This window comes from Phaethon lepturus, unplaced genomic scaffold (genome assembly GCF_000687285.1).
Source record: "Phaethon lepturus isolate BGI_N335 unplaced genomic scaffold, ASM68728v1 scaffold15325, whole genome shotgun sequence".
NCBI classification, from domain to species: Eukaryota; Metazoa; Chordata; class Aves; order Phaethontiformes; family Phaethontidae; genus Phaethon; species Phaethon lepturus.
In genome coordinates this window covers 19,691-34,576 of record NW_010538485.1, presented here as the reverse complement: position 1 = coordinate 34,576, position 14,886 = coordinate 19,691, and the positions used below count along the sequence as shown (strand labels likewise).

At 37.7% G+C, this 14,886-nt stretch overlaps 1 protein-coding gene across 1 annotated transcript; it reads left to right on the top strand.

Annotated features, from left to right (window-relative positions):
• The first annotated feature begins 2,440 nt into the window (after positions 1-2,440).
• On the top strand, positions 2,441-14,576 carry SH3GL2 (SH3-domain GRB2-like 2). Its single transcript, XM_010286834.1, has 6 exons — positions 2,441-2,599; positions 4,460-4,593; positions 5,919-6,077; positions 7,820-7,923; positions 11,264-11,394; positions 13,898-14,576. The coding sequence occupies exons 1-6, from the start codon at positions 2,476-2,478 to the stop codon at positions 14,095-14,097; spliced, it is 852 nt and encodes a 283-aa protein (XP_010285136.1). The 5' UTR covers positions 2,441-2,475; the 3' UTR covers positions 14,098-14,576.
• The last annotated feature ends 310 nt before the right edge of the window (positions 14,577-14,886 follow it).

Here is a 14,886-nt window from a genome sequence, read left to right as displayed (position 1 = left end):
GAAGGGAAGGGAAGGGAAGGGAAGGGAATTAAAGACAAAGGTGAATTTATTGAAAGAGATGTTAATTAGATGAGGTTAGTGTGAATGAAAAAAGATAGCTTTGTAGACTTCCCAATTTTGAAAAAAACTGAAGGAGAGCTGAAAATAACTAAAAATTAGCATGATGATGGCTCAATGACTTTCCATACAGATGTACGTGACCATAATTTCAAGAAAAAAAGGTGCAGGATGAACAAGATTGAAAGTAGAAAGAATGAGCAATTGAACTCACTGCTGAAGTTTTTTTCAAACTCTTTTGGAAGTATTCATATGATTCGCCATGGCTCTGTTAACACTTAATATTAAAGTGAATCATTAGTGACACAATGAAAGTCAATGTAAAGGAGTGCAACTGGGAAAAGAATGAAACATTCAGGTCACTTCCGTGTGGTGTTTTGTACATCTCTGCCTGTCCTGACTCAGGTTGAAACATAACTTAGAGAAGAAAGCACATGGCACTAGCACAATAAAGCAATAGAAATTAAAGGGCTCAGGACGGGATTTTGAGATTGACTGAGCACAAACTTTCCTCTGCTCTCATGGAAGTTACTGGAATCAACTTTTAAAGAAGAAAAGTGGAATGCGACCACTGGTGGATTTCCTACTAAATCAGGATTTTAATGCAAGCATTATTAAATTATTAAATGAATCATTGAAGCATGAATTTTTCATGCTTACCTTTCTTCTCTTTATGATTTATTTCTTGCCCTTCTCTTACTGTTCTTTCATCTCTTTCATTCTTTACTGTATCTTTTGGATTCTACTCTTACCTGCCTGTCCAGAATATAGCCACTTCATCTTTTTATATTCCCTCTAACATTTTTTTCTTTCATTTCTGAAAATACTCCTATTTATTCCCATTTTAATTCAGCTTGCTGCCTCCATTCCCCTGATTGGTTTTGTTTGTGCCTTAGTTTCTTTTGTGCTTCTGTATTTTCCCATGGCTACCATCATTGCCAAATGGCAAATATCAAATGGCATTTCCATGCCATTTTTAAAGGCCAGACACTTCATTAAAATGCAGTTTCTTATACTGAACAGTCAGCTAGTCTGCTGACTGCAGTTTTGTAGTGGGTAGAAACAGAAAGCATCAAGAAAGTCAGATGCTGAAAAGCATGATCTGGTGACACTCAAGGATAGTGAGAAAGCTTACAAAAACATAATTACTGTATGTTAAAAATATGTTATCCTTTCATAGCTGCTTCTCAGGCAAAATAAGTACTATGACACTTGCCTGATTTTCCTGTGTCTGTTTCTGTGTCTATGTACATACGTTTTATGCCACAAAGTGAAACACATTGAGGAACAAGAACCATCTCTTGATATGCACTTTCAACAATAAATTGAGAGCGAGCAAAACACTTGCTGACTCCAGTTGGCTAATGTTGTGTTTTGTTGCAGAAATGTGTACAAGGCTGAGTTTTGACCAATGAAGGCAGCACACAGCAGCATGAGCTACTAATATTTTGTAAACAGAAACACTAATTCATAAGCCTTTGCAAGGAGGAAGGTAGAGGCATTCATAGCTGCCCTCCTGTAGCACACACAGTAATATAGGTAGAAACACCCACTGAGTCAGCTTTGCTGGCAATATGATTTAGCTGGCAAAACCTGAAGCCAAGTGCCATTAATTAATTCACTCTCTGCAGGCCATTCACATTCTGTAGTTGCAAAAATTCACTAAAGCACATCACCAAACAAATTAATTCTTTTATGTTGTCTGTCTTTGTTTTCATCAATTATGATAATTGTGTGCTTTCTTCTGATCTGTAGTTATGTTTCTGAAATAGAATACAAGCTAAAGTAGAGTGGAAAACTGTATTGAAGCAGGAGTTTCCCCAAATCCCCATGAAAAGCAAAGAGTGTTTCAAAGGTTGTTGGGCATCTTGTTTGTGGACATAGGTTTTATTTAATATTCTACAACAGAAGAACTTTCAAACATTTAAAAAAAGTGGGGCACCACAGTTTAATCTTTAGTGTACCTAGCCTGGACTTTTTCTTGAGGGGAAGATCAGCTCAATCTGCTATCCATCTGGTACCTGAGGATTTTGAGATTAAGAGTTTGGGGATAGCTTAAAGATTTTTCTATCTATTTGAGTTGTAGCACGTGTCAAACACTCTATTTTGGGAGTGTTCCTAGGCTTTCTTCTGTCCAAGTAATTTCAAGGGAAACTTTGAAGTAAAGTTCAGGTCAGAGCCTCCTTGCTGGCCAACCATCTGAAGAAAAAAGCCAGTGACCAACAATATTTCATTCCTCTGCGCTAAGAATAGTTGATGAAAAACAGGGCTTAGTTCTAAACTTAGATAATTTCCTTCAAATATTTTGTAGGTAGCTCAGATAAATGTAAAAAGTGCATTCTTGTCTGTGGAGTCAAACTAGTGCATGTTTGTAACCTCTGTCACTTGCCTGCTTCAGCTTCCAGAGCTAAACTCAGCATGATCAACACTATGTCAAAAATTCGGGGCCAGGAAAAGGGACCAGGTTACCCTCAGGCTGAAGCCTTGCTGGCAGATGCGATGCTGAAATTTGGCCGAGAACTTGGAGAAGAATGCAACTTTGGTAACTTGATTACATCCCTTTCCATTATAATGCAATAAAAAACATAGTAAAATTTAATATAACTTTCATTACTGAAGTGTTGCGCTCTTATGGAAGAACTTCTGCAAGAAGCCTCAGAGTTTGACTTCATCAGGCTTCTCTTTTAAGGTCGGTCTAGGCTTGTTGAGTATCTTTCGTGGATTTGGACTAGAGATTTTTTTCTTGTGGATGAAAGTCAAATTGTTTCCATTTGGACCCATATCCATACAGGCTTTAGGCTCTTTGTCATAACTTATGTTACTGGGGATGTGTTGGGATGAAAGATGTACATGTTCAGAAATTATATTATTGTCTATGCATGTGTACAATAAAACCCTTTTGTCATCAGCATCCTTAAAATAAATACTGTCTTCATTACAAGCAGCAAAGAAAAGCTAATGATTTTCAATAGACAGACCTTTTTTCTGACCAAATTCCACATTTTAAGGCACTTGTGTCTTATCTGTCAACCGCTGCTCCCTCCAAGCCCCAAACTGAGTATAAACTTAGTTATACTTATATATGTTATATAGTCATATAAGTAATATACATGTCAGCTGCCTGACTGATAAAAGTTAAACTGAGACTTAATGTTGTGTTCTGCAACAGTAGAGGTCTAACTAAAAGAGGTGACATTCACAACAGAATACTTTGTCTGTGTCCTATTTGTGTGGGCTTCTCTCTGGATATTTTTATATGGCAACACACAGGACCTGCAAGTGGGACTGTGGAAACTCTATTTCCTATTTGAATCTTCATTAAATGTTGTTCCGGGCACAAAGACATCTATAATGGAAAAGGTACTTTCTTGTTTGTTTGATATAATTCACTCCTTAGCTTGACAGATGTAGGTTGATTTGTGCTAAAGACTACCGAATTGTTTTTCTAATTGGTTGCCTCTCATTTGCTAAATTTCAAAAACATTTTTAAAGGGAAAATGAAAAACTAATAGAATTTAGTTTGTGCAAATAGCTGTATATTCCCTGATGACTGCAGTAGCATGCAGCAGAATAAACATGGCAATTATTTTCACATTCTTAACTAATAGCAGCTATTAGGGCTGTTTGTCACTTTTTCATCTGGGTCTGGCAGGCTCTCTAGTTATGCAGTGCATTGCTGGCATCCCCTGCTTGGGAGACAAAGCTCCTTCTGATTTCTCAAATTTTTAGGTTTTCAGACACTTTGTATTCTTTGAAAGTGCATTTTTTTCCACCAACCTACACCTCAAACCATGAGGGTATTTTTGAGCTTCTTGCTTCTGTTTTTATGCAGAGGAGGTAAACCAGAGTGGTATTTTTTGTGTCCCTCAAGTTAATCTTGGAAGAAATCTCAAAAGGCAGGTAATTCTTATTGAAGTTTATGAACTTGAGTAGGTGTTTGAAGTTGTATCAAAAAAATCTTTCATCAAAAAAAAGTTATGTGAAATTGTTAAGAATTTCATTGTATCTCTGATACAAACAGGAAGACCTAGACTTGCATTAGAGTTATTTCTGTATGCAGTCTAGTGTCTGGTGATGACAACACTGGAGCAAATGCAGATAATTCTTTTCTAGCACTTTTGTTTCACCAGAGTGAGGAACGAACAGACAACGAGAGGTGTGGAGGAGGCTGTCTTGACACAGCATGGATCTTTAAGTTCAGCTGTATTACAAGGCATAAACTCTGTGGGCTGCAGAAGTGTAAAATCTGTGTTGCCCTTTCACACAGTGTGTCATACTCTGTTTCTTTCCTAAACTTGAGACTTAAAGTGAATTGTTAACTGACATTTCCATGACTCAGCTCCATTCTACAGTGAATTGGAATGAAGTTATTTTGAGATAAATTGGACATCTTTTCTTTCAGGACCAGCACTTGCAGATGTGGGAGAAGCAATGAAGGAGCTTTCCGAGGTCAAGGACTCTTTAGACATGGAAGTGAAACAAAACTTCATTGACCCACTTCAGAATCTCCATGACAAAGATTTGAGGGAAATACAGGTATTGCCCTCAATATGGCATTTTAATAATGCCAATGTGCAGACAGTGTGTATGTTCAAAATTAATGTTAGTTGTGTAGTTTATAATGGGCATTCAGATTTGCAGATGATCTGATTTTAGTCTCTTTTGGCTTGAGTTTTACTTTTCAGTTCTGCCTCTCTCAGTGATGGTTTAGAAAGAGAAAGATCAAAATTCTAACATTTTTTGACAGTAGCATCATCAAGCTTATGCAGGTATGAACACAGTACTCTAATTCTACCATTTGAAAGCTCATTTCACTAAACAGATGAACAGATGTTTACATTCAGTTTTCTAGTGTATGACATGTGAGGGCATTTCAATAATTGCCTCTAGACCGGCACTACTCTTTTGTCTGTATGAAGACAGTGTCTGAAACATTCCCAGGAATTTCAAACACAAACTGTTTTCTTGCATGAGTTATGTAATTAGTAATCCAGGAACTAGCCAGCATTTACAGAGAAAAATCCGTTTGCACACATACTTCTACAGACACAACATAATTTTACAATTGTGGAAGTAAAAGTGGCTCCCAATTCAGCAAATACTTACCTGTATAAGTAACTGTTCTTCTGAGTTCAGTAAGGCTTTGATACTGTTAAATGTATGTGGAAAAAAGATGTCTTAGGCAGTTTGATGCCATTTACAAAGTTGACAAGATTCTAAATATCCTAATAGATGACAAATTGATTCTTCTGAGGGACAGTAAACACCTAAAGCATTCATGCTCATGCTGGTAGCATGAACTTTTGGCCAGCTTGATGTGGCAGCTGCTAAAAAGGTTGGCATGAATGTAACTGTCAGAAAAGAATGTAACTGAAGAAAATCTTATATAAAAGATAATAGTAAGTCCTTTGGTGCTTTGATGGAAATGATAAAAATATTTTCTGTGTTGCTTTGTTTATGAGAACCGTTACACAGGCAAAAATGTACTAATTTGTGCTTTTAGTAGAGTTTTCTCTCAAATATCTAGGGAAAAACCATAGCGTTCAGGTAATTCTGCATCAGTTAAAAAGCTAGAAACTCGCATGTCTTTTATACAGGTGGCAATTGCAGTTATCCATTCTGTGTGGCCTTTTTTTATTGTTGAAGGTCTGTCATTTAGACAGCAGTGCACCATGCCTTCTTAAAGGACATGTAAAACCACCTACTTCATTGTCTTCTATTTCTCCCCTCTGGGGAAGGGTTGATATACAGCAAACAGTACATGCTTGCAAATGTACATGGACTGCATGATTACAATGCATTATAAGGAGAGTTGGGGAATATCCTTTATTTTGTACTTGCATTTGCATTTTTTTTTTTAGCATCACCTGAAGAAAATGGAGGGTCGACGTCTGGATTTTGATTACAAAAAGAAAAGACAGGGCAAGCTTCCTGATGAAGAACTTCGCCAAGCTCTGGAGAAGTTTGATGAATCAAAAGAAATTGCTGAGTCAAGCATGTTCAACCTTCTGGAAATGGATGTAAGATCCCTTGTTAGTCTTTAAGCTGAATCTTAAGAAGAGAAAGATACTGATTCAGCAGTGAAGGCAGTCTAAAGCAGTCTAAAACTTGAAAGCCTTATTAAGTCCATGATGCCACAGATTCCTGTCACTGTACAATGAGGAAGAACTTGCCTCCCTGGTGGACTCAGTGAGAGGTTCAGAAGCTGTAGTAGAGTACAGCGTGCACATGTAGGACTAATTGTATAGGTACTGCATAGGTAACTGAGCTAAAGAACATAAATCCTCTGCAGTGTCATTGTGCTTAGTGTTACTTACAAAACCAAAATATCTTCCTTCTTAGAATAAATGTAAAAGTCATGACTTTTACTTAGCTGTGGTTTTAGGGTGTGAGCCAAGGCTTTTGGTCAAGTGTGTGGGCTGCTGAGAGGATTGGTAAAGACCAGAGATGATGAACTCATAACCTCATGGTCTCTGCTATAATTAGATACAATAGTGAATAGGAAAGCCAAAGTTAATGTGACTGCTCAAATCTGACTCCGCAGCATATTTTTTGCTTACAGACTGGTTTAGGATTGAGCATCTATTCAGTTTTTTTTATCTTCTATTTATGGTTGATGTTGAAACTGTAAAATCAAGTGAGAGGAAAAATTTATCTCTTTTGGAGGAAGAAAAGACATTTCAGCTGAAGTCCCTCTTACAAAATATGTGGTCAAAGGAAACTCAGTTTAAATATTTCTGTTAAAGTAAATGATTGGATTTATTTAAAGTTTAAATACACACCTAATTTAATTCTTAATTTTGTTACCAGATTTCTGTAGAGGGGCCATAATAAACCTGAAAATATTTGCATATTAGAAATTAAATACAGTCATGCTGAAATGCAAGAAGTATAACAAGTTTATAGTTTTAATCCTTGTAGTAACATCCAGCCTTGTGTGGCCAGATAGTACTGGTATGCATTACACCATTGCGACATTGTGTATTGTGGAAACATAAGACGGGAAAAAAAAAAACCATCTTGGATGTTTTTTCCCTCATGAAGTAGAATGCTGTCTGCCTTCACTACAAATATTCTGCATCCGAGAGTATATAGTATCTTCCTGTTTTGGTCTGCTTCACAGGCCAAAATACAACAGAAACATGACCATAGTCACTATGGTTTTCTGCCCCTCAAAGGCAGGGAGGGAGAAGGTGTATTATGGTGTTATTACAGTCTCATTTTTACTTTCGTAGTGTTTGCTGAATGAGGTAGGTCTGTAGGCTGCCGTTGATGCAAATCAGCCATGGAGATGATCATCGGAGAAGAGTTGCAGTTAGCATTCCAGATCAGGGCATAACCAGACACAGTAATGAATAAAGACTAATGTGTAACTATTTACAAACTACAAAGATGAATCGAGTTTTTAAAGAGATAAGTAAAACTGCCTTTGCAGTGTCAGTGCGACAGTGGTCTTTAGTTGCTATTGCTGAGCTGTTAGTGCTTGCCTAAGATCCGATGTCTTAATCTTAGGATCATAGAATAGTTTGGGTTGGAAGAAACCTTTAAAGGCCATCTAGTCCAACTCCCCTGCAATGAGCAGGGACATCCTCAACTAGATCAGGTTGCTCAGAGCCCTGTGCAACCTGACCTGGAATGTTTCGAGGGGTGGGCCATCTACCACCTCTCTGGGCAACTTGTTCCAGTGTTTCAGAACCCCCATTGTGAAGAATGTCTTCCTTATATCTAGTCTAAATGTCAATGTCTTAATGTCCATCCTCAGATTGAACAAGTGAGCCAGCTTTCTGCTCTTGTACAAGCCCAGCTGGAATACCACAAGCAGGCCACACAGATCCTACAGCGAGTTACTTCAAAGCTGGAAGATAGGTAATGCACCTTTTGTAAGTTTGCTGAATTTTCTTTTTGTTTTACAGGGGCAGAAAACCTATGAGTAGAATGCAACGCTGTTATCTTTTGTAACTTGATAATTGTATGTTTATAAAAACAAGGGCCATTTCATTAGGCAATTGCAAGCTGAGGTTTGTATGTTTTGGAGGTGCATATACTCATACACTTCCAAGTATGACTGAATGAAGACTGAGTTCAGGAAAGTATCTCAGCTCAGTAAAGCTGTTAAATGTGATTTAGCTGAAAGCAAATGTTCATACATATTGGAAGTCACTGGGATTTACAGCTTGGGATTCCTTACCATTCCTGCATGTATTCACTAAGTAGTCTTTCTGAGAGAAGATGTTAATGATTGCTATTGAAAAAGAGCATTTTGTGACATTCTCATCTAGCTGAAAATCTTCCTAAGCCAGGTAGTGAGACCCGCATCATTTGCCACCTTATTAAATACTCCTTTTATTCCAGCTTTATTATTGGATCAAACTTGATACAAGGTTTAACTGAGTTTACCTCTGTCATTCCCTTTTCTGTAACTGCACATGCTATCTCAGAATTGACGCAGTATCTTTTTAATAGAATATTAGAATTTTTAGTTTAGAAATTTTTTCTATCAACACAAAACAGATTGTACATCCTTAAGTGAAGAAAATAGTATTTGTAAAAGTTTATCAGCTTCACACACACATACTTCTTCACGGGAACTTAACATACAGGAAAGATTTCTTTAGTCCACATGGTTCTGGAAGACTCTTCCTAAAAGCTGGATGTAATTCCAATAGCAGATAATGTTCATATACAGTGTGAAGACGGCTTTTAATCGTGCATGATTCTTTGCCATTTTCTGATGCCATTAGCGTGGATCTAGTTTCTGGTACTACTGGGTCTGTCAGTGTTTATTTTCTCAGAGCACACAGTCTGTAAGCCTCATCTAGTTCTAAGTCTTAAAATTTCTTTGCGATTAGGAGCAGCACTTGTTTGGTAGTTAGGCTGCCCAGCAGGCTCTTTCTGGGTACAGGTTGCAGTACTGTCTAAGCAGCTAACAGAATGATTTTCAGCACTTCCAAATGAATACTGCAATTCACTTGCTTTACAGAAGCATTAAAAAATCCTCAGGACCAGGTGGCTTGTTCTGTAGTCCATAAGTTACGCCATAAAGTGAACGTACCTCTCTCTGCAATAGATTTCTCTTGCTTTGTCAATTCAGATAATCCTTGGCCCTTTTGTAATTTCTGCTAAATGCTCAGTACTTTGCTTTAAGTTTCAGCTCTGAATGATTTTAGCTTTTCAGGAACCTTGCATCAGACTGCTATTATAGATCAGCTGAAGTAAGTCTTTCGCATAAACTTACTGTGCGTCCCTCATTGTAAAGAGTCGGCTGGCTAAATCATCCTTTGTCCACACCACTGGACACGAATTAGAGCACTGTGATAGGCTCATGCCAGGGATTAAGCAGGGATGTAGAGCCGTTAGTATTTGAATTACTTATCTTTTCCACATAGTGATAGTGCAGGTGGCAAAGAATGCATGGCCTGGGTTTTGGGGGTTGTCTTTTTGTCCATACGGATCAGAAAATAAATAATGCTTTACTTCTAAGCTGAGCAAAGTTTTTACTGTTCACTCTCGATGATGTCTACAGCACATACTGCCTGTTTTCTAGATAGTTTTTAAAAGATGTGAATGGAACTCTTTCATGCTGGTGTTTGGCATGGACAATGCCTTCTAACTGCTAAGACTGTCCTGTTTAAAATATTGGACAAAGTTTAAAAAAACCCCATTAAATTGCAAAAAAACATGAAAAAAAAATGTAGTTGAGTCTTCTGTTTTTTCTGGGCCCTTTAGATAAAGCTTCAAAACTTTCTTCAGGAACTGCAAGTGAAAGAACTTTCATTTTTCTTCTATACATTAACAGAAGGCATAAACTTCCTTAAAATGCCATGATTCCAGGAACTGGGACTTTGGAACTTGTCAAACATTGGGAGACTTGCAATAACATTACTAAAATCTGGAAGGTCAGCAAAGGCTTTTCCTTTTAAACTCTCTTTTTCATCAAGCAAAAGGAGGCTGCAGTTTCCAAGGCAGAGTATCTCAACAGAGCAGCTGGGAGGCAGGAATCGTTTCCTTGGAGATGTTTCTTTTCTTAAGAAACATGGCTCATGCTGGGATTTTGGGTAATTTTTAGCAAGTAACTAGAACTGTCACCTTCTAGTTCATAATATGTAAAAAATGGTGTTTGTTTCATAGAAGTATTAAGTGCAAGAGAACTTGTTTAAGTATTTCTTCCTTCAAAACTTTACTGTTTTGAAAAAGTAACTTCTGTTAATGAGTGGAACACAGCAAAGCGTTTTTGTTTAAGTTTATTTTGACAACTTCATTAATTTATGTTTTTAATATGCTTATGTTTTTCTTTATGAAGAAGAACAGCAATCTCTGGGGACTGACCAATATGGGCAATATTTTAGATGGTGAGGAAACCCTTGCTATTAGGACCAAAAGTGGTTAAGTTAGAAGCAGATCTTTTTGATAGATAAATCAAAATGTGCTACCAACAGCAAGTCTGGGGAAGATCTAGAGAAGGTTAGAGAAAACAACTTGTCCTTTAAATACAGAGGTCTTGACTGAAGTATTCTTCCATATAGAGTATTAGAAATATATGTGGCAGTTGTTCTGCAGAAGCTGTTCTGATTCTGTCATCATCCCTTCCCTGGATTTTACCCTGGAATGTGAAAATGTACCCTTTCCTAGAAATTCTGTATTTCTCAATTAGAAGAATAATTTGAAATTAGTTTTTTTATTTTGGAGTCAGGAAAACTAGAGTTGTGTGTCTTTGTGAAACAAGTGTTCCAAATTACAAACTAACTAAGTCTGCGGCTGAGGTTGGTACATTCCCACAGTCTCCTCACAAAATGACAAGAGTTGGCATCGATCAGCTGAATAGTTAAGGCTTGCCAGGGATAGAAGCAAAAATAATGCTAAAAATGGGGGCAGAGATGTTTGTACAGCCCTTCTGTAAGCATTGCTAATCACGTAACAAGTTTTTCTCCAATAGAAGGTCATTGTTATTGTTAGAGAAAAGGAAGCCAGACAAAATGCTAAGTTCCTAGAGGAAAAGAAAAATTAACAATCTCATGGCATAGTCACATCAGGTGTTTTTTGGTAATTTAAACTAATGTTGTAAACAAAAAATTACTCCAAATGCCAAAACTTGTTTAGTCTGAATGATTGGTGGATGGGAACTTTAACCATGGAAATAAAGATATGTGATGCATCTCATCTGTTAACAAAAAACTAACTCTTGACATTTAACTTCATGTTTTGGCAGAATAAAGGAGGCATCATCTCAGCCCAGGAGAGAATACCAGCCCAAACCCCGTATGAGCCTGGATTTCACAACTGGTGACAATACTCAGCACAATGGAGGAATATCTCATGCCACCACACCCAAACCGTCAGGTAATGGCAGTAAGCAATGTGAGAATAAAAGCCAGCTCTGTCTGAACTTTTGCTACAATGCAGAAGTTCCATGCTTTCTTCTAGAGATGAGTTCTTCCATAGCAAGGGAAAGTGAGAATGAGGAGAGTATAGGAGACAGCTGTTTGAACTGTCGTTTCTTCGTAAAGTGTTCACAGCCCCAGGCAGGAGAACAGGGATGGATCATCCAATGCTTTAAATATGACATTGAGTCAAAAATTTCCATAGTCCTAGAAGCTCAAAGAGGTGCTGCTATACTAAATTCACCTTGAAATACAGATTTTTACAAAACAGTCATTTAGGAAACTGAAAGAACAACTGGAATTTTTCTATGAAAATGCAGAACACTGAATCCCCCCCCAAACCCTTCATAATCTTACCCTGCTTTTTAAAACCAGGTATTACAACGCAAAGAGCCTGAAAGTAAAAATCACTAAAAAGAACAAAGCCATCTGAGTTATTTTCTTCGTCCAACTTGGTGCAGCAAAAGCAAGATGAAGCATTTATATGACTGTGCATAATTATTATCTTAAAGAAGTGTTTATTTCATATCAGGACATACTAAGAAAGCCTTATTATTTGTTTCTCACGGTAGTGGTCTGTTACCCTGTGGTATGGTGAGGGTTGTCCTCTGTCCAGACCCTGACCTCAGTTATTCCAGTTTACCTGAGTGACAACTGCTAGCACACTCCACCTTGCAAGGTTGGATTTTTTTCACTAGATCTTTAATCAGGATTTCCTTCCTTCCCATCACATCCTGATGTGAATGTTTGATGTTCTCCCAGATATAGGTGGCAACAGTATCTCCATTTGGCACCTGCAACTGGAAGTTGTCTTGCATAATCTTGCAAGCTCTTAGCAATCTCACTATGCTAGCAATGGAGGTTCTTTGTGCATGAGTGTGTCTGGAGTCTTGCATACTAAAGCTCTCCTGTTGCCACCAAATAATTTTCTTCTTCACTTCTTTTTTGTAGTGTCATGAACACTTGTCTGTGCTAAGGCAGTGCAGACTGATGTTGCTGTGTCTCTTCAGCGTTTGTGTTTTCCTCTTCAGAGAGCAGCATTTAGTATTTTCTTCAATAGGGGCTCTTTCTTTTGAAGTGTGTATTGGTTTCAGAGAAATGCCACCTTCTTTGAAAATTCTTTTTGGGTTGGTTTATTCAAAGTTCTGATCTTTTATGGTCATTAGAGTTTATTTGCTAAGTCTTCTAAATTTCAGGTGGTAGCAATGAGGATACCAAACCTGTGTTGTAAGGCTTCTTGATGCCAGCAAAATAGTCTTTGTGACAAATAAAGCAAAATACACTGTGAGCAATATGTAAAGAAATGAATGAAGTTTTCACTACAGAATTTAATAAATTAAATCTGGTATTTGAAAGACTTGCTCTCTTGACATCTATAGAAATGGAATATTTTTGTCCTAAAATAGCTCAAGCATGGGCCTTCGAGCCATAGTGAGTCGTTGAAATGAATATGCAAAAAGTTTGAATCTGAAACGTATTCATCCTGAAGACAGTATACATGAAAGAGCTGAAATATGTATTCTTAGAAGTGCCATTATGGTGAAGTGGCATGTGTTAGTTCATTCTGACCACTCGAAGTGCATGAACTTTTTCTATGGAAAGTCAGGGAGGGATATAAGATTTCTTACAATTTAGTGCTGGTAAATCCTAAATATTTTGACCAGTAACAAATTTGCTTTTGGTAGGCTTGAAGCTACAGAGACTTTGTGGGAGTGGGGAGAGAATACAGGGTATGGGAGGAATATTTATTAATTTCATATAACATATGAAAATCTAGTCTAACTAATGACTTCTAATAATATCCATTAGCCATCCTAAAGGCCTTATGGTCAGATGTTCATGAACTAGCATATTAGAAAGCTTTCCATTTCAGACTTGTTCTGAATCTATCCTGGTGGCCCCACAATCAAGTATTTTGTGGAAATGGGGAGAAAAGATCTTTGGAAACCTAATATTTAAATCCAGAGGATTAGGAGCATATACAGTAGTTTACAGTATAGCTGTACCAGTGGAGTTTCCAAATAAAGGACAAAGACACAGTTTTAAGTAGTTGAAGTGTCTTACACTACTTACCTAAAGTAAATGGACAAACCAGCTCTGTGCCAGTAAAGCTGGAAATACTTAGGGCTTTTATTTATTTTTTGTATTTTGTAGACAGATAAAAATTAGATTCCAAACTGATCATAGCTGTGCTTTTAGGTGTGGACTTGACTGTAGCTTGGTTCTTTTAGGATTCTCAGACATCAACTAGCAGTGACATAAAAAAACTGAAGGCTGCCAAAAGCTGATAGTTATCTTCTAATGAAGTTTAGCAGTCCAGAGTTAGATGTTATCAGAGAACTGTCATCAGCATATGAATGATACCAGAAACAGCAAAATCTGCAGTAGGTGCAACAGCAAAAACAATACTGTAACTGCTGAGATTTTTAAGCGCATTGTTTCTTTATGTTTCTTTTCCATAGGTGCTCACATGGATCAGCCATGCTGCCGAGCTCTGTATGACTTTGAACCAGAAAATGAAGGGGAGCTGGGATTTAAAGAGGGTGATATCATTACCCTCACTAACCAGATTGATGAAAACTGGTATGAGGGGATGCTTCATGGCCAGTCAGGTTTCTTCCCCATCAATTATGTTGATATTCTAGTTCCATTACCCAATTAGGATGGCTGATCCACCACCTCTGACCAAGGTAGTTGTGTCAGTACCACTGCTTTCAAAATGCTGCTTCTTACACCTTACAAGTGCAACCTGCAGTGGTTAGAGTCATCAGTTCCCACTGAGCATCTTTGGTTTACGTGTTGTCATACTGCGTGGTGGTGATGCGTGATATCTTCTGAGCCAGCATAGTGTGGGTTAGTTTATTGGCCATGCTCTGGTGGTAACCAGAGCCATTACTGACATGAAGCTGAAAAGGTGATGGCAAGCAAAGCAGGTAACTCATAGTGAAGTAGCAGGAAGTGAAGGTGGTATTAGGAAGATAATGCCTATCACCACTGTACTACTTTTCAGTCTTAGTTCTCTATAAACAGAAGGAAAAGTTCTTGACATTCCATTTTTCCCTTCCTAATGATACAGTTCACACAGGTCTAACACCGACTAACCAGAATTGTATCTTCCAACCAAACTGGCTTGCTGTTCTCATGGAGACAGTGTAAATGTAGACCCTTTGGTTTCTCAGAAAGTAAATGACTGCACTGTGTGTCCTGCTGCTCTCTGCTCATTTTTATATTCTTAATTATTGTTAAAAGGCCTATTTCCATCCAGAGGTAAACTGTAAACCATAAAATGGGGATTCCTATAGTAAAAACCTTATACCACCTGAATTTGCCCTTCAGGAACTTTAAGCATGCTCACCAAAATGCCAGTAAGAGGGCAAGATGGGGAATAAAACTGGCATTTGTTAACTGTTTCTTGTCAAGTCTTGGCACAAAATCATGCTGCTTAAGCACC